Raw genomic sequence first — 25,231 nt, forward strand, 5'->3', positions numbered from 1 at the left:
CATTTTTTGTCCAATTAATGCAGTCACAAATGAGCTGTGATGATTCATTAAAACTCTGCACACTTACACAAATTGTCTCATTTGTGTGTAATTGTACTGCTCCTAAAAAACATTTACTTAAATGAAACAACAACAACAAAAAATCCCTTTGATGATTCCCATTCGGTCTGAACTGCATTTATGATTTAGCCGGATGGCTGCTGTAAGAGCCTGAGGTTTCGGTTAGATCAGCACACTAATGGGTTCATCTGGTTTAACAGTGCAGCCCTAATAGTGAGACTTGCATAATGAACATTTCCGAATAAATATCGTTCCTTTTATTGATACAGTGTAATTATGTAATGCTTCCAGTCCAGTTGTCTTATCAAACTTTTATTCAAGAAATCAGCAGCGGTGACCTCTTCACAGTTGCTATAATAACCTCAGTGTTGTAATCCCTGCGGGTTATTCATCATGTCTGCTGTGGGTTATGGCATGTATAATGCATTTCGACAGCAGTAACCAGTCCTTCACACACAATAATAACAGTGTTTACAAGATGATCTTAAATATTTGTTATGTTTTTGACAATCCATATGCTCAACAAGGATGCATTTGATTAAACATACAGTAAAAACAAATATAATTGCACTTTAAAGTAGCAGTTTTCTATTTGAAGATATTTTAAACTGTATTTTATTCCTGTGTTTTTTTTACAGCATCACTACTCCAGTCTTCAGTGTCGCGTGATCCTTCAGAAATCATTCTAATATGCTGATTCGCCGCACAAGAAACATTTTTATTATTATCAATGTTGAAAACAGTTGTGCTGCCTATTTCTGTAGAAACTGTGATACGTTTTTTTTTTGCCACTTCTGGTCAATTTAATGCATCCTTGCTGATTAAAAGTAAACAAAAAAAATCGTACTAACCCCAAACGTTTAAATAGTAGTAGTGTATCGCAGTCTAATTAACAACCAGCAGTCATAAGTGAACATTGCACTTTACTCACTTTAGATTTCAGTTGAATTTTGCATTAGCATGCTGCTAAAAAAACACCATTTAAATTGTATTGAATTATTGTGTTGATTGCTTTGAAAGTATAAATCAGACTTTGTCCTCCATTTTGGATTTTTTTTTTTTTTACGTTATGCTGCATAATAGGATTTTCCTCTCCATGGAAAATACATGTTACGCTGTCTGAATTTGTTATCTCAGAAGGCAGTATAATTATACCTTCATGTGCTTTAAGCTATGTATGCCGCTCACTAGATTTTGGAACTGAGCCACATATGTTGATTCATATAATCAACGGCTGAAAACAAGACATGATGTGCCATTGGGTCATTAAACTGAGTTCCAATGTATTTGTTTAGTACTTTACACAATACAAATCTTGCTAAAGCAGCTTTATAAAAAATAGAATAACGCCTAACAAACCCTCAGTGAAGAATCCAAAGCCGACTGTGGCAGTAAAAAATTCTGCCTACAACATAAGCTTACCTAAAACTTTACCACTATACTCTCTCGCTGCCATGCACATAACGATGGAGCAAAACAGTGAACTGAATACCAATGGTGAACTTAAAGGAACACTCCACTATTTTTGAAAATAGGCTCATTTTCCAACTCCCCTAGAGTTAATCAGTTGAGTTTTACCGTTTTCGAATCCATTCAACCGATCTCCGGGTCTGGCGGTAGCACTTTTAGCTTAGCTTAGCATATATCATTGAATCTGATTAGACCGTTAGCATCTCGCTCAAAAATGACCAAAGAGTTTCTATATTTTTCCTATTTAATGATAATGATTAATGATCTGTAATGATATTACGCAGCGCCTGAAAATAGGCTTATTGGAAGTTACTCATTTTTGGGGAAGTTGCACCACATGGCATTTCAAGAGACTTACTGACCTCAATACACAGTTATGAGTCTTATATGATAGCATTTGGTAGTGCCATTAATTTGAGTTTGTGTAATAAAAACAACGTAAAATGTGAAGCAGTTTTGTTAAAATATTATATTTCTTTTCCATGAAATATTAAGGTAAGATTATGCCAAACTATGTAATACATTTTGTTTGTTTTTTACCCATACAATGGAGTTGTTCTGGAGCCCATTTACTTTCACTATATGGACAAAAACATTCTTCAAAATGTTTATGTTGCACTGAAGAAAGAATAGATTAGAATGACGAGTGTGAGAAAACTATTCAAAGATTTTCATCTTTAGATGAACTCAACCTTTATAGATGGCTGCGATGGAATCTACATTCACATATGTACATATGTGAATGTAGATTCCATCGCAGCCATCTATAAAGGTTGAGTGATTTTCACCAAAACAGTGATTTTACCATGCTTGTCCCACACTCAGCCAGCTGTCATTAAGGCACCAGTTTGACATGTAACTGACGTACATACTGGCTCTCTCAGGTGGAACTGCTCCCCTTTACCTTACAGACAGCTATAAGAACAGAAATGACATATATCGAGACAAAAATATCCTGTTTTGGAAATCTGAACGACAGGTGCATCTGTCACAGAAACTGCAGTTTTGACAGGAGGAAATAATAATGACGGCATTTAACAAACCACCCTGCTGGAATGGAGTTCCATTAGAGCTGCGTTACGATTCACAGGCTCCTACACACTCACTCTCCTCAGGGGACGTCTGTAGAAGTTCACTCCACTTGACAAAATTCATTCATTTGAAATGCCCTGCAACCAAATCATACAATTATTGAGCCATGGGATTTCAAGTGTGCTGACATAATATATTTGTGTAAATATATGCATATTTTTCAAATAAATGTTGTTCTTTTGAACTTTCTATTCATCAAAAAAACATGGTTTAAAAATATTAAACAGTTCAACTGTTTTCAACATTGATAAAAATAAGAAATGTTTTTTGAGCAGCAAATCAGCATATTAGAATGATTTCTGAAGGATCATGTGACACTGAAGACTGGAGTAATGCTGCTGAAAATTCAGCTTTGACATTTTAAAATATGTGACCCTGGACCACAAAAGCAGTCTTAAGTCGCTGGGGTATATTTGTAGCAATAGCCAACAATACATTGTATGGGTCAAAATTATAGATTTTTTTTAATGCCAAAAATCATTATGATATTAAGTAAATATCATGTTCCTTGAAGATATTTTGTAAATTTCCTACCGTAAATATACCAAAACTTAATTTTTGATTAGTGATATGCACTGCTAAGAACTTCATTGAAGAACTCAACCTTTATAGATGGCTGCGATGGAATCTACATTCACATATGTAATGTACAAAATGTGTCAAAATTATAGATTTTTTTTAATGCCAAAAATCATTATGATATTAAGTAGATATCATGTTCCTTGAAGATATTTTGTAAATTTCCTACCGTAAATATACCAAAACTTAATTTTTGATTAGTGATATGCACTGCTAAGAACTTCATTTGAACAACTTTAAAGGCGATTTTCTCAATATTTTGATTTTTTTGCACCCTCAGATTCCAGATTTTCAAATAGTTGCATCCCGGCCAAATATTGTCCTATCCTAACAAACCATACATCAATGGAAAGCTTATGTATTTCGTTTTCAGATGTTGTATAAATCTCAATTTCGAAAAATTGACTCTTATAGCTGGTTTTGTGGTCCAGGGTCACATATATTCAAATAGACAACAGTTTTTTTTTTTATTATAATATTTCACAATATTAATGGCTTGGTGAGCATAAGAGACTTTACTGACCCTCAATACTTTTTTCAACTTTTGAATGGTATACAGTGTTTATAAACACAGATAGATAAATAGTAACCCTTAAGTTCTCACTGACAATGGTAGAGAGAAAAGATGAAGCAGGAAAATATCGATGTCTGCTGGAAAGGTCACATATGTATTACATGGGTTCAAGGGGGAAGCAAATGCTCTTTTACAGATTCTCTGGCAGCAGAAGGAGAAAGAGACTTGAGGAGAAATCAGTATGAGTGGATGCCCATGCAACTCAGTTTTTTCACATTCGCTTTAAGCTAGGTTCTTGGCTTGTTAGATGTAGGTCCTTGTTATTTTTGAAGTCATTTGCCAGTTAATGATCTCATGTCTAGATATCCGTGAGTCATTTCTCCCACTAGATAGCATTCAGTCTTAATTACCCTTTAAATGCCTGAAACGACTGCATACTGATAGTCATGAGAGGGATTACAACATTAATTTAACATTTTATTTGCAAATTAAAAATATAATATATAATATATATATATATAGGCTAAAAACATTTTATTAATTTATAAATATAATTTATTATATATATATTATATTTTAATAAAGCCAGTAATTAATTAATAAATATATGAATAATTTCTTCGAATATTTTTTTGGTTCTAAGAAACAATGTTAAAATATTCAGCTGTTTTTCTCAATTTTTTTAGTTGAGTTTTTCCTCAATAATTTCATTATTCTTATTTTAGTATGAGTTTTTGCTTTTCATTACATCAAGACAGTTATATCCCCCTGACTTTATGCCACCAAAAACATCCAAATGAATTCTGAAACACAAATGAAAAACACGTTTCAAAAAGTCCACATTTCCAAAAATATTTTGAAATGACATGTTTGTTTCCACCATGGGATAAAAAATTTTTTTTTTAAAGCGAATGTGAAATCTCTCAATTCGTACTTTCTAAGAAAAGTCAGAATTGTGAGAAAAAAGTCACAAGGACATTTTTATTTGTGTATTCTGCTGCGAAAATGGGCTTCCATCATAAAATGCATCACGTGCAAATGAGAGCGTTGTCAGAACTAAAAGAAAAGGCGAGCTGTATTTTATTTTTCTGTTTGGGCCGGGTGCAGGAATGCATCACCTCATTAACTTCAATTGATCTCCATACACTGACAGAGCATCATTAACCCACACCACAGGCAACACAATGCCAGTGCATATCATAAGATAATCAGATCACAGTAGGATGTATCAATGGATGAATTTCCTTCAGTGTGTCTGTACATTATTTCTCAGCATCAGGCCTGCATATTTGATCAAAGAGGAGATCCTGCAAGGTTGTGATTGCACCCAGCTGATTCATTCTGTATATTTGCAGGGAGCTGGTGGGTGCAAAGCCTTTTGGGAATGAGTGGATGAGTCCAGAGGCAATCAGACGAGGTGATGACAGGGGCACGGCTGCACACCGGCTCCTCCGGTCGATAAAGCCATTACACACCCAGTCAGGATCTGCCTTACAGAACGCACATCTCCACTGCACAACAGCTGTAGTGCGGGTTATGCGTTATATCTCAGATTTTATAACAGGTCGCATCAATTATTTCTCTTCAAATCTGTCTATGACCTACAAAATGCAGCCTGGAGTGACATGCGCTCTTAACAATAAGCTCTTCTGAGCAGGCTAGTTACTTTTAAGTGAAGGATTTAACAACGTATCTGTCAGGGCATTAAATCTAATCCAGATATGAATCTGCCAGACAATAATGAAGTGAAAATGAGCCTTGGACAAATAATTGGTCAAGTGCTAGCATACTTTATGCTCTCGCCAATCTATTATAATGCAGCCCTGATTAACTGAATGAGGCTAATGTGCTGTTAGCATAAATCAGTGGAAGACAGGAGGGCTGGTGGACATGCTGGAGGGTGATATATGAGATTTGGGTAATCCAAAATCTATGACAACAGCATGCAAACTGGTTCTGTGTAGAATATGACAATACATCTTTCAGTGTATCGTTAACGTTAGCATCTAGTAACTTTTTTTTTAGTTGCATTTCTGATGAATGACGGAAATAATACGTTCTTTAAATTTTAGATTTCATTATAAAATGCCGTTTGAAGACCATTTTACTTGCATAATCTTATATTACAGAGTGAAACGTGATATTTGATGAGGGGACAAAATGCAGGATGAGAGAGATTTGGGAAAAGTGGAGCAGGTGGTTGGACAGAAGAGATTTGAGACATCATCTGAAAAGCCAAGATGTCTACAGTTTAACCCTTTCACATTAGTTTAATATTTCTTGATGTTTCTGTATTTGCTTAAAAAAAAATGAATATATTCAAAAATGAAACGTTGCTGAAAATTTACTCCAACTAAGGCCATCCAAGATTGTAGTTTGTTTCTTCAAGGGAACAGATTTGGAAAAATGTCACATTGCATCACGTGCTCACCAATGTATCCTCTGCAGTGAATGGGTGCCGTCAGAATGAGAGTCCAAACAGCTGATAAAAACATCACAATAATCCACAAGTAGGCTAATCCACACCACTCCAGTCCATCTATTAACGTCTTGTGAAAAGCTGCATGCTTGTAAGAAATAAGAACATCATATTAACTTTAATTCTGGCCAAAATACAAGTCTTTAATCTATAATAACACTTCCTCCAGTGAAAAAGTTGAAAAGTGAGATGTCCTCTCACATGAAAAATCCACTGACATATTTGTTTAGAACTGTTTTCACATGTGAACGGTGCTTGACCTGTGCATATTTCTCTCCTGATTCAGACGAGATGTCTTCACTGGAGGAATTCAAGAATATTGAATAGAGGAGTCGTATTTTAGCCGGGAGCAATGGTTTGAAGTGTGATTAATTTGTTTCTTACAAACTAGTGATGTTAGGTTCTTGAACGAATCGTTCTTTTGAGCCGGTTCTCAGGAAGTAACCGGTTGAGCCGGTTCACAAATCGAACGTTGATGACACAGGATGCACAGCCGAAGTAGCAAGTCCAACTCAAAAAGAACCGAATGAGCCGGATCAACCAACTGTCGAAGTTTGCCGAGGATTACCGAGGACTCAACAAGAACCGAATGAGCCGTGGCGAAGTTTGCCGAAGATTACCGAAGATTCCGATGAGTGAGTTGACGATAATGTGCAAGCCTGAGGCGCGTACTGGAAATATGCTTGTTTATTATGACTGCAATTAATTGACATTTTATTAAAATCTGCAAAAACCCTTCTGTCGAGTGATGCAAATACATTTTACAATAGTTTATTGTGCATGCATATTATATTTAAAGTTGCTTAAGTGAAATCAAGGAGTTTATAAGACTGGTTTATTCATTCTTTATACTGTAGACATGTAGAACATATCCACGTTTGTGCATCAATGTCTGTAATGTGTGCTGTAGGTGCGAAACTTTTAGGAGTCGTATCCAAGTTGTAGGCTAGTCAATATTGCTCAGTCAGTCGGATCCGCACGCGAATGAAACTGTCACCACAAACACCATTAACTTAAGTGAATTATATGGCAATAATCAGCAATATGCTTTCACACAAATAACTTTATTTTTTAATTTTTCAATATGCGTTGACACAAATGACTTATTTGAATTTTTCATTGATACAACATGGCACTGAGTTGTTAGAAAAGAAATGCGTAGAGACGTTATTGCTTGATGACGTCAGGAACCGATTAATCGGCTTTTTGAACCGGTTCAATGAGCCGATCTGTCCGAAAAGAACCGGTTCGCGGAAATGAATCGGACTTTGCTTCACTATTACAAACAGGCAGCTTTTGGCTTCACAAGACGTTAATTGATGGACTGGAGTAGTGTGGATTATTGTGATGTTTTTATCAGCTGTTTGGACCCTTATTCTGACGGCACCCATTCACTGCAGCGAATCCATTCGTGAGCAAGTGATGGAATGCTAAATTTCTCCAAATCTGTTCCCATGAAGAAACATCTCGGATGGCCTGAGAAGGAGTGCATTTTCAGCAAATTTTCATTTTTGGGTAAACAACTTTTATATAAATAAATAAATAAATAAATAAACGATTTAAACCCTTTTGTCCCCAGAGGAACAATCATTTGGACCAAACAGCAATTGTTGGAAAGTAGATTTGATATGTTTAATGTACACTACAGTAAAACATCTGATACAAATTAGGTAGTGGCTTGCACTTAGGACATATTTGAGTAAATTTTGTGATAATGTGAGTTTGTTTTTATTTATTACAATATTTATATTCATACAAATCTCTAAGTATTGCGATGGAGAATGTTCCCGATTTAATTGTCGCAGACTAGCTAAATAATAACCACTATAGAGGTAATTTAACCCTGTAAAGCCTGACATAATGCAATAATACATATTAATGTAAAAAAATTATATTTTTCCTCCAGAAACCTTTTGACAAAATCTTAAAACATATGCAACATTTGTTTATTTATTTTATGTCAGGCTTTTATGGCTCACACAGTATGATAAAATGAGAAGATAGAAAAAAAAAGTCAAATTATACTAAAAAAGTATGAACTATCAATCAGACGACAAAAGGGATGTAGAAAATTGTGTACATCTTTCAGCAAAGCTTTATGATACAGTCAAATATGATACAGTAGGCTTTATGGTTAAAATGTCTGAAGCGGAAATGATGTGATATTACATCCATTCATCGCAGAAGACAAGACAATAGTGTGAAAGCACTCGATGCATATCCTGACACTGAGAAACTGAATTCAGTATTGCTTTAGTCACAATATTGACATCAGCTACTGTAGCTTGTCACGTTGACTATGAAGTCATTAATCTGCATTAAGAAAGGAGGGGTACCCATGTCCAATTATAAGACCCCAAATTTGCTATGCACCCACGTCGCTATACAGGAACAAGAGCCACAAATACCTCTGTGCCCCAGTAAAATATTACTAATAAATCCCTGTCTGACATTATTGACCAGAGAATGGTTGTCCCTGATAGAAGTATGCTGTCTTTCTTTAAAATAAATGTCACTTGGATGGCTGGATCTAATCAGTCATACATTTTAAAATGTGCATCAGTGATCCAAATATATACAATATTTTGGGCCTCATCTCAGAGTGCACGTGTGCAGTGCATATCACTGTCGCTGGTAGTTTGTAATACCATTGTTCCTGTTATATTTGCAGTATAAAACCAACAGCTGAGGTGAGATCACATTAAATATGTATGGCTTGGTTCAGTTCTCAGGGGATAGGCTATCCGAAGGGCTTTTCACAGCTTTTTGACACATTGCTTTCCTCCACATACCAGAAATATTCTGTTATTTAAGAAAAAAGATTCCATCAGGCAGGACGACATTTCATAAAACAATTTTACTATAGAAATCAATTTTAGAGGATGCATGCGCTTTTGCAAACTTCTAATATTTAAGGCAGTCTGTATAGGGTTGTGATGGACAAAAGGCACCTTTTCTCAGTCTCTCACCTGTTACTGTTTTGTTGGCAGAGCAACGGCAAATGTGATCGCACTTTTACACTACATTTACCTGACATAATACAGAAACCATGCGGCATTTGAATTGTAATGTTAAAATCGTCATGTCATGAAGAATTTGATTTTCCTTGATTTTTACATGAACTGTGCCTACAACAAAGGTAGGTCTATATATGCAGGATGAACGATTATTTCACACAAAATTAATCTACAATTAGGCCAAGTGTCTATACCCCCCTTAAATCGAGAGGTCAAAGATCCTGATCGTATCCAACAATTTAAACTCACAAATTTGACAACGGCCTATATTTAGTTGAAAATACATGACCCCAGGATTGCAGGAAGAAAAGTCCCTTTTCCCCTCATTTTTTTTATATAAACTGCTTTGTTGACAGCATTGATCATTTGTTATTGGAAGAATATTTTACTCTCATACTGTTTGATACGGAATAGAATCACCTTTTCTCTCATGTTTATTGCCATTTGAATGGATTTTTACACTTGTTGCACTGCGTTCTGGGATTTTTGGTTTTGTTGACCGCTTTCTCAAGGTCAGGGGTCCTCAACTTTGGCCCTTGAGATCCACTTTCCGGCAGAGTTTAGCTCCAACCTGGATTACCTACCTGCAACTTTGTAGTGATCCTAAAGACCTTGATGAGCTGGTTCTGGTGTGTTTGATTAGGGTCAGAGCGAAACTCTGCAGGAAAGTGGATCTCAAGGGCCAGAGTTGAGGACCCCATCCCAAGTTGTTAAACAGTTTATGTAATAGGTGCCCTCCATTGACATCTAGTGGCTCACCCCAGTCAATGCATTATCAGTTATGATTAAATGGAGAGGATGACAACAAATCCAAATTAAATGAGCACTCTCAAAAGAAACTATAACCATTTATCCTTTTATTGATAACATTGACAAATACCCCAAGTATTTACACACTACATTTTGCAGATAAGAAAGTCACTTGAATCATTTGAGATCTAAAAATGCCATGTTTATTTCAAATCAGTGTCACCTAGACATAAAAAAAAAGTAACAACTAAAGATGCAAATAAGAGCTTTCCCCAGCTTAACAGCTGATCACTTGCCTCTGGTTAAAGCTGAAAATGTCCCTAGACTCTCCACACATAAAATCATCAATGTAATCAGTCAAAATTACACAAATAATAATATAACCACAATTCACAAACATCCTTTCAACAATGCAGGAAGCTTATGGGGCCAAACGAAACTGAACTTTAAATATAGCAACAAATTGTGCATTTTTAAAGCTGGGAGAGTAGGAAAAAAAAAAAAAAAAAAACCTAACTACATCAACAGCCACACAGAAACACACCACCTTAAATAGTTTTAAAAGAGTATGCACTGCTACCACTTTGTTTATTGTTGAAAGGTGTGGAAATATTTTGTTTTTGCCAATGCAGTTTAATAGCAAGCTGTAACTGGACCACCAGCAAACCCAGCACTGAGAAAGTTTGGTTGTCTAAAGTCAGAGCTTGCATGCATTGGGCATCTCTACTGGTGATCAGTTTATAGCAGCCTTGACATCAAGACCTCTTAGACCCAGACTTAACTGATACTAATTGGCTGCGAACAAATAACTTGCTGCCCAATTAGGAGAAACGAGTTCTTTAGTCATCCTCATCATCTTCCTCTTCCTCATCCTCCTCATCATCATCGTCGTCATCTTCATCATCATCATCCTTGGGTTTGGATTTGGCAGATGATGCCCCTCCGCTTCCTTTCCCCTTTCCTCTGTAGTCAGCCATGTCCTGAGAAAACAAAACACTTACAACTCTTATGCTAATCAAGGCTGCACTGAATAAACACAGTAAACCAGTAATATTGTAAAGTATTACAACAATTTAAAATTGTTTCTATTTGAATACATTTTAAAATGCAATTTATTCCTGTGATGGCAAAGCAGAATTTTCAGCAGCCATTACTCCAGTCTTCAGTGCCACAGGACCCTTCAGAAATCAATTTCTCATTTGTTCTTCAAACACTATCCACACTGAATAATGAACAGCATTTTTAGAGAGGTCATGCTCCACCTTCTGATACTTGTCCTTCAGTTTGTTGGCCTTGGACAGGAAGGGCTGCTTCTCGGAATCAGACAGATTGTTCCACATCTCTCCCAGCTTCTTGGCTATATCGCCAATGCCCAGACCGGGGTTCTGAGCCTTTATGCTGGGCCTTTCTTCTGCACAGAACAGGAAAAATCCAGACCTGGGAAAAGGAAAAAAAAAGACAAACATTTAAGTAACTAAACCAAATAAGGGCATATATTCCATCCAGAATCACGGAAATAAGCTCTAGAAATAGGTCCTGTAAAAGGAAAGAGCACATACGGTGGCCGCCTTGGAGCATTAGGGTCCTTCTTCTGCTTCTGACCTTTCTTTCCTGGATTGAAGTTCATCATTTCCTGGTCATAACGGACTTTGTCCTGCTTGGCCAAGTCATCAAATTTAGTCTTCTCTTTTGGTGACATAGTCTGAAACAAATGACAGTTTCTTTAAGCTGCTACCTGCAGACTTTTTAATTCGTTTTCATTGACTTTATATTCTATTATCTTTATATTCTACTTACTTTCCATCTTTCAGAGCACTTCTTGGAAAATTCTGAGAAGTTAACCGTGACACCAGGGTTCTTCTTGTTGTGCTCTTCACGACACGTCTTCACAAAATAAGCATAGGAGGACATCTTGCCCTTGGGCTTTCCTGGATCACCCTTTGCCATTTTTACAAAGCCACTCAACTTTCACTACACCTAGAAATACAGACAATTTAATAAACTAAAACAAATGTTTATTACTTAGAGCAGTGTTTCCCAACCGGGGTGCCGTCTGTCGAGAGCAGGGGTGCAGTGTAACATTTTTTTTAAAATATTTTTAAATTGCTAAAATGTAAAAAAAAAAAAAAAAAAAAAAAGCATCTATATAATATCCATTTCTGATGTTGCCAATAATGAGATGCACCGAAATTTCGGCTGCCGAAAATTAGTTCACCGCTCAGGTTTCACTTTCACGTGGTGTGATGCTCTGTGTATTATCCTGCTCTATACGTGTGCGCTCCGCTCAGTCGCTCCACTCGTATACCGTTCATGCGAATCAGAACAGCAAAGTCCACTCAGAAATTGAGCCAACAGGAAACATCAATGTAGTACAGTATTGTCTGCAACAGCCCTACTGTGTTGTAACATGGTGTGGTATATGGGCAACTCTGGTAACGCTGCCCTCTCATTCATTGATCTGCTAACCGCTATGTTATGCTCGCGTGCTCTGATAATATTAGCTTTCTAGGACTAAACATTACTTGGATAATTGAAATAAAAATTAAATTAAAAAAAAAAAGGAAAAAAGTTACATATCTTAACCCTACTGTTAGACCTACCTGAAAAACTAAAAAGCAATTGATTTAATTCGAAGGCCTGTCGTTATTTTTTATTTGTGCTATTATTAATTTCTTTATTTGTTCTTATTTATTTACTGACTGCTTACTTGTCATTTTTTATTCAATTCAAAGTTTGAAATCAAGCTATTTCGTGCAACTGCACCAAAATTACCCCACTGTAAAATAAAAAAACACTGAGTGAGCAAAAATTTGTGAGATAGCTAGTTATAATGGTAATTAAATAATGTTTACATATGTATAAAAGCCTACATTAAAATCTGTCATATAAATTGGTCTCTTCATTAGAAATTAGCCTACTGATTGCCACCATTGATGGACAATTTTTTTTTTTTAAATACAAAAAATATCTGTATGACATTATATTCTGCAGTTCTTCCCTGTTGTACCGAATATCTATACTTTTCAAATGATCATATCGAAGTTAGAAATTCAAATATTCTGACAAAATTAATTTTGTAGGGTGCCACAAGTTTGTTAATTTCCAAAGGGTGCCGCAACTAAAAAAAAAAAAAAAAGGTTGGGAAACACTGACTTAGAGGACCCAAAATGATTGGGTGCCACAGTTTGACTGCAAAAAATATGCATTTTTTCATACATTTGGAGTAAAAATATTTGAAAATAAGATAAAAAGACCGTTACAAGACTGTGTGACTAACGATACATCACATTTATTGCACTAATATATATACACGCTTATGCCATTTGCAGTGGTTCATGGGAGTGGACAGGCGCTAAAGAGTTATTTTGGTGCAAACGGTTTCAATTCTTTGATTTGTGGAAATTTTTACAGAATTATGGGCGATGAAGTTTTTCCACAAGCAGTTCTGCGGTTAAAACAAAAGTTTAATTCATGCAGGCTTATGGCTTCAACTGAAGCATATAGCATCAATTACGAACCTCGTGCCTATTTTTAAAGCAGGCCTGTCTTTAAAGACTTAAGTTATCTTAAAAATAAGTTAATAGGATTTTAACTTCGGGAACCCCGTTTGTTTCAATGTATCGCGCCTGTTCTGCACATCGTCCGAGGTGCCTTCAAACACGGTTTTTTTTATATATATATGCCATGTTGTGAAGTGCAAAATGATGACAGTAACTAAAAAAATTTTTTTTACCGTAAAGCTGCAAGTTAGTGATTATTTCCAAAATAAGATCAAATTTAAACGCAAGTAATGTGCGAAGAGAATGTGTCTCTTCAATCAGAATCCATTCATTAAAATGGCCTCTATCAGCGGCGGGGAACAATGACTTGCACATCACAGTTTTCACGGCAGACACTTCGAGGACTTGTCGACTTCTAAAGGCTGCTAGGCAAGCCATTTTAAAAGTCGTTCATTAAATGCAGTGAGCCGCGAAGCCAGCTTTTGCAAAGTTTTACCAGTTCTGCACACTAAAAATCACGAATCCTACTATCGTGAAGGCTTGCGACATGAATATTAATTACGCGCCGTGACGAACGCCCCGCGCGGCTGCCTGATTGGTTGCCAAGTAGACGTATTTAATGAGCTGGCGAATTAACGATTCATACTATAAAGAAGGCGTTCGTTGGATACATTCAAAGATGCGCTGTACGAATTTAACGCAGCAACGTCAGAGAATCAATTAATATTCATGAGCCAAACCTTCCCCATAGTAGGATTCGCTAATTCGCGCCCGGCACAAACCCGTTTATAACAAAGGCAGAGGCAAACCAGCCATGACTGGCACTGGCTGTCAACAGCGCTTTAACAGCTCGATGCTCTCCAGAACCAGAAAACATACAACGACATGAAACTATTACACAGCATATAGAACACAGCGACGACACACTGCGTTACTTCACAACAGCTTTTCAGGCCATTTAGCACCCCGTGATTTTTGAGGCATATTTTTTACATCGCCAGCCATTTTAAAAAGCACGTTCGTCACTCAACTTCGGCTTAACAGACACAAATTGTAGCTTTTCTTGACTGTAAATGAAAGCAACATAGTTTAGAACTAAATAAATACAAAGCACCTTTAACATTTCACTGTAAATGAGTTTTTAAAAAGGAAAACACGGTTAGTTAGTTATAAAATGGTTTACGCCCCAAAACAGGCTTTAAATAATTAGAATAAGACTTTAAAGAGAATATTAGGCCCCAGTGACCATTTTAAAATGGAGTGTTTTATAGATACCGTCTGATACTGTTCGTCCTGTCGTCTGCTCTCCTCAGCCACACTAACGGCCTCGCGCTTCGTCTCTATAGAAGACCACACAGCCTCGCGCTAGCTCACTACGAGAGCTGCCTGATTGGTCGGTCCCGGCACGCATTTAAAACAGCCTCCACAACTGTGGATTGGCTAAGAGATCATACATATTCATAATCAGCTTGCCGCCATTGGATAGAAGCCTAAACCACACCCATTATTTAAAAAAAAAGGCGGGAATTGCTGTCATAACAGAAGTTAAAAAGATCTGTGGCAACCCACGTGTGAGCGTGAACTACAGTGCACTATACAGAGGAACTGTATGTTGTACAATGTTTAGGGCGTGAGAAAACTGAGTGGAGTAGAAGAAAATAGGGTAGTTTGGCTGCCACATGAAAACGAGGACGGCCTAGATAGAGATGGTAATATAAAATATTGTGTTAAAAGCCTTGTCCACAACACTGTGTCAAGGACATACATGGATATGGTTTTTGTTTTCAATATTAAATTTAGTAAGAGTAACACGATTTATTTGTTTTATTATAAATATTTGGCTTAAATTACATTTACATGTACTTTGAACCCGTTTTATTTATAATGATATCATATTTTGTCTAATCAACAGCAAATTTGCAGATGAAAAAAATCATAAATGAGATATTATGGATTACCAAAAGCAGGAAACAACACACAAGATGTAAGATATTTTTTATTCTTTATTCTACAAAATGTCGTTTTTCAATTTCAATGATTGCAAATTTAAGCTTATAAGAAATTAGAAACTTAATATAAAGTTACTATAAAATAAAAAATGGATATCACAAACACATTCCGAAAATAAAATATGTACGCATTAGGCAACTTTTAGTAAACCTTATAATGTCATAGTAATACTGAAGCACATTTTAAATAATAACAGTTTAAGGTGGCGGTTTATGTACACAAATATGTCACTCACAACCACAGAGCAAATCTATGCACACATTTTACATTACGCGTGATTTTGAATTGTTACATTTCAATTAGTGTCGAGGAGTACTTCTTATATGCATTATAAGAGCAAGAACATTTTTGCCAAAGCCACTGGAACATTCAGGCATTTTCTGTAGAGCGACTGTTTAGTTCTGGATAACATTTTATTGTTGCTAACAAGATTTGACCAAAAAAATGCTCTGTTGTCTTGGAATCGGTGAAACTCAAGATGTTCAAACCAATCACCAAAAGTGCATTCTTTTTCAATTGTAAACAATATGTGATAAAAATCTAAATACCTTAAACACAATTTAACACACAGAAAACTCATGGAGGATGTCTGTTGAACTGTAGTGCTCTGTGATTTAGCCACTGGTTTTATGGCCTTTAGGCAAGTACTGCTCACTGCAGAGCCAAATGACCTCCAGCTCCCCCTCTCTGGATGTCCAGCTCCACCTCTGTGTGAACTAATGGGTGGAGTTATGTTTAGCAATAGGGTAAGGGGTAGGGTTAGGGAGTGGTTGGGTGTCTAGCTCCACCCATTACATCCAGCGAGGGGGAGCTAGAGCTCCAGCTCCTCCCATTTGGCTCTGCAGCGAGCACCCTCTCCCTTTAGGGGGCACCAATGACCACACAGTGGTTATTATTCCAAGAATTACACTAGGATCTTATCAAACATATTCAAATATTGTTATTATTCAACTGTGACAACAGAGATTGGAACAAATATAATGATTTTTGACACCAGTATTTACCAAGTTAATAAGATATGCTCAGACAGTAGTCTGCATGGGCATTCCTTCATGCTCTGAGGAAGAGGAGATAGATTGTGATGAAGCTGCTTCTCGTTTTAACTCATCCACTCTCATCTGCAACTCCGACTTCAGGACCAACAACTCCTTCAGACTCTGATGAACAGGAACCTGACAGACAGAGACAGGGACAAAGAGAGCCTTTAGTGTCAATGAATGTGAGGTATGCACAACTAAATTGCAAGATAAAATAAAAATAACACAATACAATTCATAAAAATAAAAAGTAAAGGTTGCTAAATAAAAACAACAAAATAAAATGTATATATAAATAAATATATACAACTTTTAAATGTGAAAATACATTGGTGAATCATTTTTAAATGCATCATTTAAATAGCATTTTTCTTTTTTTCTTTATCCAATTAAATTCATCTTAGCTGAGCAACCAAGTTTAAAGTATCCAAGTGTGAAGAATCTAATGGCATGTCCAACTGCATTGACAAACACATCAAAATTAAATGGCTAATACAGTTTTTTTTAAATACAATTTTAGAAAGTTATATCTAAATACAAATTATTGTACTAAATAAACATTTTATTAATTTATTGACATTCATTTTTAATGAATACTTATATATATATATATATATATAGTTCAAAAGTCATTGACCACAAAACTGTGAACTTCATCCCAATAAAAATGGAAAAACATACAACATTTTAGACTTAATATAATATAGAATATAAATAAAAAAAAGTTGTATACATCTTCATATAAAAGTAAAATAGTACCCTTTAGGGATTCCTATTTATGGTAATTAAAACCACATAAACCATATAATACATATTTTCTAAAATAAATGGTTAAAAAGATGAGTTTTGCCATATATTAAATAAAATAACATTTTAAGTAAATGCAGATTTTACTTAACGCGACTTAAAATACAAATCAACTCAGAATCTTAACTGTTTTGAACTGTTAACAGAACTCCACAAAACATATTTTTCACCTACAACCACTGTAGCACATGTGGAATAAGTAGTTATTATACACTGTGCCATCAAACATCATCCTCTGCTCACCTGTGGCCTCATGCGAGGGTTCCAGCGCACATAATAACTGACCCAAAGCTCTAAATGTCTCAAACTGGCTACTGGGTATAAAACATGGTGCTCGTAGTTCACATACAGCGGGTTGGTAAATTCCTCAAGCTGGCTGTTCACATATGACCACAGAGACACGGTCTTGCTGTACACCTCCTGCAAAATCAGAACTGTATGATGTTAGGGTGATTAAATCATGACAGAATGACTTTCAAAACCAAGTAACAGTTGCATGCATTAGTTCTTGCCTTCGAGACTCGTTCTTGCTCGCTGTTGTAAAGAAACGTCCCGAACAGGCAGCTGTACAGGTGATCAAGCACCGTGATGAGAAATAGCTCGTTGAATTCAAACGCAGAGGGAAACTATGAAGAGAAAAAGAGAAACCGTACAATAATACAACATCATACTTTTTTTCTCAGCTCCACTGTTCCTCACCTGCCGGGTCATTTGCCAGACACAGTCGATGAACTGCACAAAGAGAGGCGAGCGCTCAGAGTTTGCATGATTCCCATCTCCATGTCCCACACGCTAACAGACAGAAGGACAAGAAGAAAGCCGTAAGGTGCTAGTACTGCACACGTTCAGTGCAGAATGTTTTTTTCCATATACACATGATGTTACTGACTGAGGCAAAGCGGTGTCCGAAGCTCAGCCACTCCTTCTCCAGAAGCACCTGGAAGCCCCTGAGCGAGCGGTAGTGTGCGTCCAGCATGAGCATGGCCAGAGAGGTGAGCTGAGCCGTGCGGTCCCAGCCATCGCTGCAGTGCACCACCACTGACGTCTTACCAGACTCGATTCGGTCTGCGATGCGCACCGCACCTGCTAGCAAGAGCTACAGAGAAAATGACCGAGTGTTGTACCTTTAAGAAATGCTTAGAAATGTATTATTTTTATTATTATTAATATATATATATATATATATATATATATATATAGTGTGAGGTATCCAATGGCATTTAAATCCAGTCCAATGTAAGCATTTTTTGACTGCACTGGAAAACCATGTATTCAAAAAATACTTATAAGTATACACAAATAAATAAAATATAAAAAATATATTTTTTCTTAAGATTGTTCTTAAGATTCTCAAAACTTAAGAAGAATTCAAATCATCTTAAAGATCATTGTAAAAAGCTTAAAGTTGTCATAAAATTGTCAGAAATCCAGCCTACTTCTTTTAACTTGAGCGCTGAGTTTTTAGAATGACAAAGGCCAAACATTTCTGTCTAGCGCATGTTTACATAGAAAATAATGGAACACCAGTGGAGTGGAATGCAAAAACATGTACTGTGTAAATAAAATTAACTGTTTTTAGTGCTTCAAGCGCAGAAACCTTATTGTATTTTTTAAAATGTCCAAAAATCATCATTCTCCCCTAAAAGTGATCGAGCAGACCAAACGCAAGTCATAGAGGGATAGTAGTACTCACACCATCTACAATGTCACCAAGGCTTGTCCCAATCGGCCTGACGGTGGCGCTACAGTGATCAAACGTAAGAAATCGCTCATAACTCCTAAACCGTTTTGAGTTGCAGGCTCAAGTGTCTGTATCATTGGAATCCTTGGCTAACGACGGACAAAATGCATGCTGATCGGATTTGATCGTTACCGGAAATTTCAGGTATTTTAGAATTTTTGAAAAACCTACTTTTGTGAACTAGGTTTTTCACTCGATCAGAACCAAGCCAATGCAAAAAAGATTCTCTGGAGTGTGAATATCAATATAATTAATCACAAAAAAAAAAGAATGAACTTTTGACTCACCATCACGACGGGACGGCAAAATGTTTGTAGCCACTTTGCGGAGCCACTTTTACTAAAACTCTTGAATGGAAAGAGATATTTTCACCAAACTCTGAACACTTATGTAAGAGCTCAATCTGAGGTCACAGTAAAAAAACAAAAAACAAACAAAAACAAAATAAATGCTGCGTTTGGCCACTTGGTGGCGCAATAACAGGGAAAAAACATAAAAACGGCTATAACTACACAACCGTTAGTCCGATTGACTTCAAAATTGGTATGCAGTGTCTTTGTCCAAATTGCCACAAATGTATATGAGGACATTCACGTATTTAAAAAACATGGCCACCATCAGCCAATGAATTTTGAGCTCCTATTAGACAAGGTTAACAGAGGCCAATTGGATGAAACTTGGTGGGTATGTTCAACTCATGGCCCTAAAGGTCTGTAAGAATTTTGAAAGCAATCGGCCATTAGGTGACGCAAATGAGTTTTACACCTCTCTAATCATGTGGTGTTTCACCCATAAACACAATATTCACCCATAAACACAATATTCATATCATCATGATGGATCTCCTCATACTGAACAACTTTGCCTCAAGAAACACTACGGTCAATCAAAACATACAATAATTATTCAAGATTATTTCAAAAACCTACTTTTGCAAAGTAGTCCTAGGTTTTTCGCCCAATATCAACAAAACCACTGCAGCACAATTCTCTGGACTCTCCAGGTCAATAATTATCAAAAAAAGTTGGACTTTACACTTTGGTTAGCTATAACAGTGTCATTTACAAAAAGGGCATGGCTAAATATACCCAAAAGCCAATAAATCCTGAACAAAAACTCAAAACATCACAAAACTAGGTGAGCACATTCGACAGATGACTCTAAACAAGCTTGGAGATCGGAGCACAGATGGTGCTATAACAGCCATAAATCTTAATAAACATCATATTTCCTTGGTAAATTACCTGCAATTGCCAAAAATGCTGTTTTTAATAATTGATTTAGCTGGTTACAGGCTTGTTCGATAATACACAATGTCTTTTTTCATATGTGCCTAAATGTCTTATAGTGCTTGAACCCCGGAAATTGCTGCTTGCAGTTATATTTCTTATTTTCTAAACTAAAAAAAAAAAATAAAAAAAAAAGAATATTTTGATAATAATAATAAAAAAAACAAGTGAATAATATATATATATATATGTGTGTGTGTATGTGTATATATACACGCATACATACAGATTATGCAAGGGCATGTGAAAAAGAGGGAATGTGAATAGAGGACTTGTACTTTAGCAATGGCCTTCAGTTAAAAATGTCATAATATTGGATTTTTTTATTGCAAATATGCAACTTTTCACTTCTCAAGATGTTAATTGATGCACTGAAATCATGTGCATTATTGTGAAGTTTTCATAAGCTGTTTGAACTCTCATTCTGACGGCACCCATTCACTGCAGAGGATCCATTGGTGAGCAAGTGATCTAATGCTAAATTTCTCCAAATCTGTTCAGATGAAGACTTCTTATTCTTAAAATTTCTTAACTTCTTTCTTTAAGAAGATTTTTGATTTGACAGTTCAATAGATTCAGCTAACGTATGGTTTACTTGTAAATGTTAAGCAAAAGAATATTTAAAAAAAGAGAAGACAGAACAGAAACATCAACGAAACTTCATGAGAATTAATGTCAGGGTATAATGACCATCTGATGGCGTCCAATTTCGATCCTGACTTCAAAACTAACAGTCACATATTCTCACCCTGATGTATTCCAGCCAGTGCGTAGAGTCCACAGATGAGAACCAGCGCTGTTGGTCGATGGCAGGATACACCACCTCCTTCAGTTTCCTCAGGGATTCTCTCATCACGTGTATGTTGGGGATCTCCAGAAAGTTCAGTTCCACATTGATGTAGAAACTCTCATTCTCATATCCTCCATCTTTGGCCTACAGAACAGAAGCCACATATCAGCTATTCCAGAAAACCACCATGTTCCAAAAACACAGTGACCAGCTTAAAGCCTGCAATACACAACAGATTTGCCCAGATTTTGCAGTCTGGCCGAGTCGATGCTAGTTTCAGATGTTTAGAGCCAGTCTGCAGATTTTGATTAGTTGGAGTTGACAAATTTCCCAGAAAAAACTTGAAAGTCTGGCAGTGTGTAATCCTCAGTCATTTAGATTCCCGTATGATGCCCAGTATTTCTCTGTAACCATTTACAAAATCAACAAGTGTATGATGCCTAGTGTTTTAAAATCGGTTTCAACATGTAGTGTATTCCAGCCTTAAGATAGATATTCCAGAAGTGAAACTGTCAAAACATCTGTGTTTTTAATGTTAACAATTCTTCAACCATTTGATTTCTCTCATTCAGATTGCACTTCGAGCCATCACACGATGCTGTAATGTGTAAGGGGAACATGTTTTGACATGTTATCATAAGCCCAGAGCATTGCTGAATTATCTATGAGCTTTTTATCATTCCTTTCAAGGAAATACTGAACTGAACTTCTAAGAAATGTTCACAAGCCTTGTCTTGTCCTCATCTTGACTAATCCCAAAAACAGGTGATATTAATCTAAAATGGATAAGATTCTAGCTGAGGGAAGATGCTTATTTTACTCATTTACTCTCATGTCGCTCCAAGACCGTATGACTTTCTTTCTCCGGTGGAACATCAAAGACGATACTGTGAGAAATGTGTTCTTTTTGTGCATACAATGGAAGTCACTGGGCTTCCTCAAAACATTCTTCAAAATATCCTCTTTTGTGTTCCATGGGAGAAAGTCATACAGGTTTGGAGACACATGAGGGTGAGTAACTGATTTTTGGGTCAAACATCCCTTTAGTCTGAGTTAAACCTTAAAGGAACACTCCACTATTTTTGAAAGTAGGCTAATTTTCCAACTCCCCTAGAGTTAAACAGTTGAGTTTTACCGTTTTCGAATCCATTCAGCCGATCTCCGGGTCTGGCGGTAGCACTTTTAGCTGTAGCTTAGCATAGATCATTGAATCTGATTAGACCGTTAGCATCTCGCTCAAAAATGACCAAAGAGTTTCTATATTTTTCCTATTTAAAACTTGACTCTTCTGTAGTTACATCGTGTACTAAGACCAACAGAAAATGAAAAGCTGTGATTTTCTAGGCCGATATGGCTAGGAACTATACTCTCATTCCGGCGTAATAATCAAGGAACTTTGCTGCTGTACCATTGGTGCAGCAGGCACACTGATATTACGCAGTGCCTGAAAATAGTCCCCAGCACGCTCCTTGTGCAAGCAGGTGGTCACGTTGGTTATGTTGACGGAACTTAGCATATTTTCAGGTGCTGCGTAATATCATTGCGCCTGCTGCACCCAACTTTTCATTTTCCGTTGGTCTTAGTACACGATGTAACTACAGAAGAGTCAAGTTTTAAACAGGAAAAATATAGAAACTCTTTGGTAATTTTTGATCGAGATGCTAACGGTCTAATCAGATTCAATGATCTATGCTAAGCTACAGTTAAAAGAGCTCCAGCCAGACACGGAGATCGGCTGAATGGATTCGAAAACGGTAAAACTCAACTGTTTAACTCTAGGGGAGTTGGAAAATGAGCCTATTTTCAAAAATAGTGGAGTGTTCCTTTTAATTGGTTCAGCGTAACTTGTACATATTTAGCATTTAAAGACTACAACTTTTAATCAACCACTTTTCTAAGTAAATTCAGGAACTACAACAGGTTAGTAAGCTCAATTCATCCCTTACTGTATAATATGCATTTCATGTATCTATTTTTTATTAGTGCTGGGCAAGTTAACGCGTTATTATCGCGTTAACGCATTAATTGATTAACGCCGACAATTATTTTATCGTACATTAAAGCAGTTTTTATTTTTATGCACGGCACGGAGCGGTCCCACTAGTAAAACGAACCAGGCTTTGGGGGTCAAACGCGCTCGGGCACGGTTAAGATTGCCTAGTGTGGGTACACACTTATTCTCCCGCATCCCGCACACACGAGTCTCTACCCGCCCGCACTCGCCCATCAAGTGTTGTCCGGCGCCACACTCTGTTGCGTTGGGTCCCGCGATAGTGCAGGTCTCTAAGGTGCCTATTTTAATGTTATGATGGAGGCTCTGGACTCTGAGCATAACTTGTTTTTCTATAACTATAAAATATTTTCTATAAAAACGTTAATGCACTGGCAGTGGCAAATAGCTTGTTTTATATTTAATTTGATTACATTAATGTTATAAGTTGAGATTCACAAGAAATATTTGAACTGCTACTATGTAAAAGGAATACTGCTGTAAAAAAAAAGCACCTTATTTGTTTAAAGTGTTTGCAAATCAAATGTTATTGCACTTTTGTTCATATAGCAGTACTTTTAAGCACTACTTTTGAAAAAAAGTGCACAATACACTACTTTTGAATGCATTATTGAATTTTATGCATAATGCGATTAATCGCAGACAATCACGCGATTAATCGCAATATAAAAAAAAAATTTAGTCATTGCCCAGCACTATTTTTTATATAAAACATAAAATTTTGTCTTCATTGTCATATAGTACTTGCCAAAACACACCTGACTGAATGATGTTTCTCATGATCTCTTAGACCTTATGTTCTAAAGGCTGAAATGCATGAAATTAGTTTTGTGGACCTATATATGAACTACTTCAGTACAAAATATTAAGTTTTTCTTTTTCTTGTAATGCAAGAGTTGGACCAGATAGCGAGAAAGAAGCTAACACATGTCTGGCATTCCTCAATGCTGTTATAAATCGCGTTATTATCGCGTTAACGCATTAATTGATTAACGCCGACAATTATTTTATCGTACATTAAAGCAGTTTTTATTTTTATGCACGGCACGGAGCGGTCCCACTAGTAAAACGAACCAGGCTTTGGGGGTCAAACGCGCTCGGGCACGGTTAAGATTGCCTAGTGTGGGTACACACTTATTCTCCCGCATCCCGCACACACGAGTCTCTACCCGCCCGCACTCGCCCATCAAGTGTTGTCCGGCGCCACACTCTGTTGCGTTGGGTCCCGCGATAGTGCAGGTCTCTAAGGTGCCTATTTTAATGTTATGATGGAGGCTCTGGACTCTGAGCATAACTTGTTTTTCTATAACTATAAAATATTTTCTATAAAAACGTTAATGCACTGGCAGTGGCAAATAGCTTGTTTTATATTTAATTTGATTACATTAATGTTATAAGTTGAGATTCACAAGAAATATTTGAACTGCTACTATGTAAAAGGAATACTGCTGTAAAAAAAAAGCACCTTATTTGTTTAAAGTGTTTGCAAATCAAATGTTATTGCACTTTTGTTCATATAGCAGTACTTTTAAGCACTACTTTTGAAAAAAGTGCACAATACACTACTTTTGAATGCATTATTGAATTTTATGCATAATGCGATTAATCGCAGACAATCACGCGATTAATCGCAATATAAAAAAAAAATTTAGTCATTGCCCAGCACTATTTTTTATATAAAACATAAAATTTTGTCTTCATTGTCATATAGTACTTGCCAAAACACACCTGACTGAATGATGTTTCTCATGATCTCTTAGACCTTATGTTCTAAAGGCTGAAATGCATGAAATTAGTTTTGTGGACCTATATATGAACTACTTCAGTACAAAATATTAAGTTTTTCTTTTTCTTGTAATGCAAGAGTTGGACCAGATAGCGAGAAAGAAGCTAACACATGTCTGGCATTCCTCAATGCTGTTATAAATATATAGGGTACATACAAGACTAATGTTAATGAAAGAAGTCTCTTCCACTCACCAAGGCTGAATCTATTTGATGAAAAATACAGTCAAAACAGTGATATTGTGAAATAAGGGTTTTCTATTTGAATGTATTTTAACATTTAATTTATTCCTCTGATGC

General features: G+C 36.4%; 2 protein-coding genes across 2 annotated transcripts in view; both read right to left on the minus strand.

The window, feature by feature from the left end:
* Positions 1–10,141: 10,141 nt before the first annotated feature.
* LOC107587236 (high mobility group protein B3-like) lies at positions 10,142–14,843 on the minus strand. The gene is made up of 5 exons (XM_016274941.1): positions 14,737–14,843; positions 11,759–11,938; positions 11,521–11,663; positions 11,224–11,398; positions 10,142–10,941 (listed from the first exon to the last, which is right to left on the minus strand). Exons 2-5 carry the CDS (start codon positions 11,906–11,908, stop codon positions 10,801–10,803), a joined length of 609 nt encoding a protein of 202 aa, XP_016130427.1. The 5' UTR covers positions 11,909–11,938; positions 14,737–14,843; the 3' UTR covers positions 10,142–10,800.
* Positions 14,844–15,985: 1,142 nt separating this feature from the next.
* Positions 15,986–25,231, minus strand: part of LOC107587278 (myotubularin-related protein 2-like) — a 30,930-nt gene continuing 21,684 nt past the window's right edge. Inside the window, exons 18-23 of the mRNA XM_016274996.1 lie at positions 21,094–21,279; positions 18,205–18,411; positions 18,015–18,107; positions 17,828–17,941; positions 17,559–17,735; positions 15,986–16,643 (exon numbers count right to left, since the gene is read on the minus strand). Of these exons, the coding sequence (XP_016130482.1) occupies positions 16,494–16,643; positions 17,559–17,735; positions 17,828–17,941; positions 18,015–18,107; positions 18,205–18,411; positions 21,094–21,279 (927 nt within the window). The 3' untranslated portion in view covers positions 15,986–16,493. The remainder of the gene's footprint in view (positions 16,644–17,558; positions 17,736–17,827; positions 17,942–18,014; positions 18,108–18,204; positions 18,412–21,093; positions 21,280–25,231) is intronic.

Source organism: Sinocyclocheilus grahami, unplaced genomic scaffold (genome assembly GCF_001515645.1).
Source record: "Sinocyclocheilus grahami isolate Dianchi unplaced genomic scaffold, SAMN03320097.WGS_v1.1 scaffold91.1, whole genome shotgun sequence".
In the NCBI taxonomy this organism is placed as follows: domain Eukaryota; kingdom Metazoa; phylum Chordata; class Actinopteri; order Cypriniformes; family Cyprinidae; genus Sinocyclocheilus; species Sinocyclocheilus grahami.

What these genes read in the sequence shown, in the direction of transcription:
- LOC107587236 (XM_016274941.1), bottom strand. Translation starts at nt 11,908, where the DNA reads ATGGCAAAGGGTGATCCAGGAAAGCCCAAGGGCAAGATGTCCTCCTAT. An exon ending in AGTGCTCTGAAAGATGGAAA is followed by an intron (nt 11,664 to 11,758) that starts GTAAGTAGAATA and finishes CATTTGTTTCAG; the next exon opens with ACTATGTCACCAAAAGAGAA. An exon ending in AATGCTCCAAGGCGGCCACC is followed by an intron (nt 11,399 to 11,520) that starts GTATGTGCTCTT and finishes TCCTTTTCCCAG; the next exon opens with GTCTGGATTTTTCCTGTTCT.